This window comes from Sinocyclocheilus rhinocerous, unplaced genomic scaffold (genome assembly GCF_001515625.1).
Source record: "Sinocyclocheilus rhinocerous isolate Xijiao unplaced genomic scaffold, SAMN03320098_v1.1 scaffold2012, whole genome shotgun sequence".
In the NCBI taxonomy this organism is placed as follows: Eukaryota; Metazoa; Chordata; class Actinopteri; order Cypriniformes; family Cyprinidae; genus Sinocyclocheilus; species Sinocyclocheilus rhinocerous.
The window spans coordinates 304664-307006 of record NW_015650320.1 but is presented as its reverse complement, the minus strand read 5'-3'; the positions used below and the strand labels follow the sequence as shown (position 1 = coordinate 307006).

Here is a 2343-nt window from a genome sequence, read left to right as displayed (position 1 = left end):
AATAGTATTATCACTCATATAAATCGAAATATTATTTTTTTAAAAAAAAAAAAAAAAAGTTCTGACCCCAAACTTTTGAACAGTAGTGTACATAACACAAATACAGACATACAGAAAGGAGGTTGTGGTTGGTTGCCAGGGCAGGTGTAACATTCAGATTTCTTGCATGAAACTCAAAATAATTAAGTATAAATATTGCAATGGTGCTGGGAAACATATATGCTTCCGATCTCAAAGGATGTCAGGTAGATGAGTTATTATGAACACCCCTGGTCTGCGCTAGCGTCATGTTTTGGTTGGTTATAGTTCTGGCTCTGCTCTCTTACATGCTGCAGGATAAGAGGCACTTTGGTTCCCAGGATCCTCCGCTGGTCTTGTTCCAGCAGCGTAGAGAGAGAAACACCAAACAAACCCGACTCTACGGAAGACAAAACAATACAGTCACAACCAGCTTCACCTCGGATACAGCCAGAAGAGGATTCACAATCAGATACAGTGCTCACGTCCACACAGAATTACATTAATCATCATCGATACCAATGAAAGATCGGACATGAAAGTGCTCTTTTTTAAGAGGATTTGTAAGTGTGTGTCTCCAGCATGCACGTGTGTGAACTAAATGGATGTGAAATGCTCTGCAAAGTGCGCACGAAAAATATACAGTGGACTCTCTGATCCAGTCATTTGATTTGGTACACATTTCAGAGGCACTGACCTCTCACTTTGACCTTGAGAGCTTTATGAGCCTTCACCTCGATGCCACACGTGTCGAACAGAGCGCTCATCTCGATCAGAACAAGCCTGCGAACCTTCTTCATGTCCTCAGCGGAGAGATCGCCTACTCTCGTCTGTCCGGTCTTATCCTGAGACACTCTAAAATCCTGAGACAGACAGACAGAGGAGAAACAGAATAAGAAAAAAACACATGGGCACATTTATAAAATGCTATCCGTTGGTATTCTGAGCGGTTGTGAGTTGGGTGCTGCTATTATATTTTAGTCTCTAATTATGCCGCCCCTTCTTTAGTGTCAGAATTTTTTAGCTGCTTTACCATCCACCAAAAATGGTGCATCTGATCAACAAGACACCTGCTTTGAGGAATCATTCATGTCTGGAGCTCAAACACCGCACAAACTCAACTTCTACATTCAAGTAAATATAATGCAATATACTAATAGTTGTTTTTGTGTAACACTTTAGTTTAGGGACCAATTCTCACTATCAACTAGCATGCATATTACTAGCATATTGGCTGTTTATTAGTACTTATAAAGCACATATTAATCCTGCATGAGCATATTTTAAATCCCTTAATCCGACCACATACCTAAACTTAAAGGTCCCATGGCATGAAAATTTCACTTTATGAGGACCATTTTGGCGCCAGTGGTTTAAAACGGTGGCGGGGCGCAAGCGCACTTTGTGGAATCGATTCATCTTCCCTCGGATAGTAATGCCTGTGACAATGATGACGTATTTTTGACAGTCCTTTCGCACACCGCACTTCGTGTCGCAATTCGCATGTCGTGCGTGTAACAGAGCTGTTGTGAAAACAAGCGTTGTGTCTGTAAACTGTCATAGTCGTACATTTTGGAGTTGTACTCTAACAAACACACAAAATCTCGTATCTGTAAACTGTCGTGGCCGTAGATTTTGGAATCCAACTCTGACAAAAAACAGAATTACATACAATACTTTTAAATTACGCACGAGTAAATTAAAATGACACACAAATGCTTTGAATTACGTACGATTATTTTTGACAGCGATTCCATATATATAAAAGCATCCAAAAAGCAGCATGTCATGGGACCTTTAACAACTACCTTACCAACTATTAGTAAGCAGCAAATTAGGAGTTTATTAAGGCAAAAGTTAAAGTTAATAGTGATAATTGGAGTTTTGCTTTGGCAAACACCAGTAAGAAGTTGAAAAGCGAATGGATGCATAAAAGAGCGTAAACCCAGAGCAGCATGCAGTGCCACAGACTGTCCAGCAGAGGCCACTCATTAAGAGCACACAGACAGATCAGAGGATCCACATTAGTGTCAGGTCAGTCATTCGACTAATGCTTTAAATCTTTCATTTGACATTTCTGCACTCAACACATATTCAGTCAGATCAAAGGTCTCTGAGACTCATAACCATATAAGCATCTACATTCCTTTATCCTCAAGCAGCCAATCAGAGCGAGTCTTCTCTTGGACTCGGCTTACTGTGGTGCATAAACTTTGCACTGCTCCAGCACACACACACACACACACACACGCACACACACACACACACACACATAAACACACACACACACACACACACATACACATACACACACACACACACGCA

At 40.8% G+C, this 2343-nt stretch overlaps 1 protein-coding gene across 2 annotated transcripts in view; it reads right to left on the bottom strand.

The window, feature by feature from the left end:
* Window positions 1-2343, bottom strand: part of arhgap18 (Rho GTPase activating protein 18) — a 44234-nt gene that overhangs the window by 11439 nt on the left and 30452 nt on the right. For both annotated transcript variants that reach the window (XR_001636718.1, XM_016516618.1), the window contains exons 6-7: window positions 716-881; window positions 327-418 (exon numbers count right to left, since the gene is read on the bottom strand). Coding sequence is in view for 1 of the 2 variants with exons in the window: in XM_016516618.1 (XP_016372104.1) it covers window positions 327-418; window positions 716-881 (258 nt within the window). In the remaining variant the exon portion in view is untranslated. The remainder of the gene's footprint in view (window positions 1-326; window positions 419-715; window positions 882-2343) is intronic.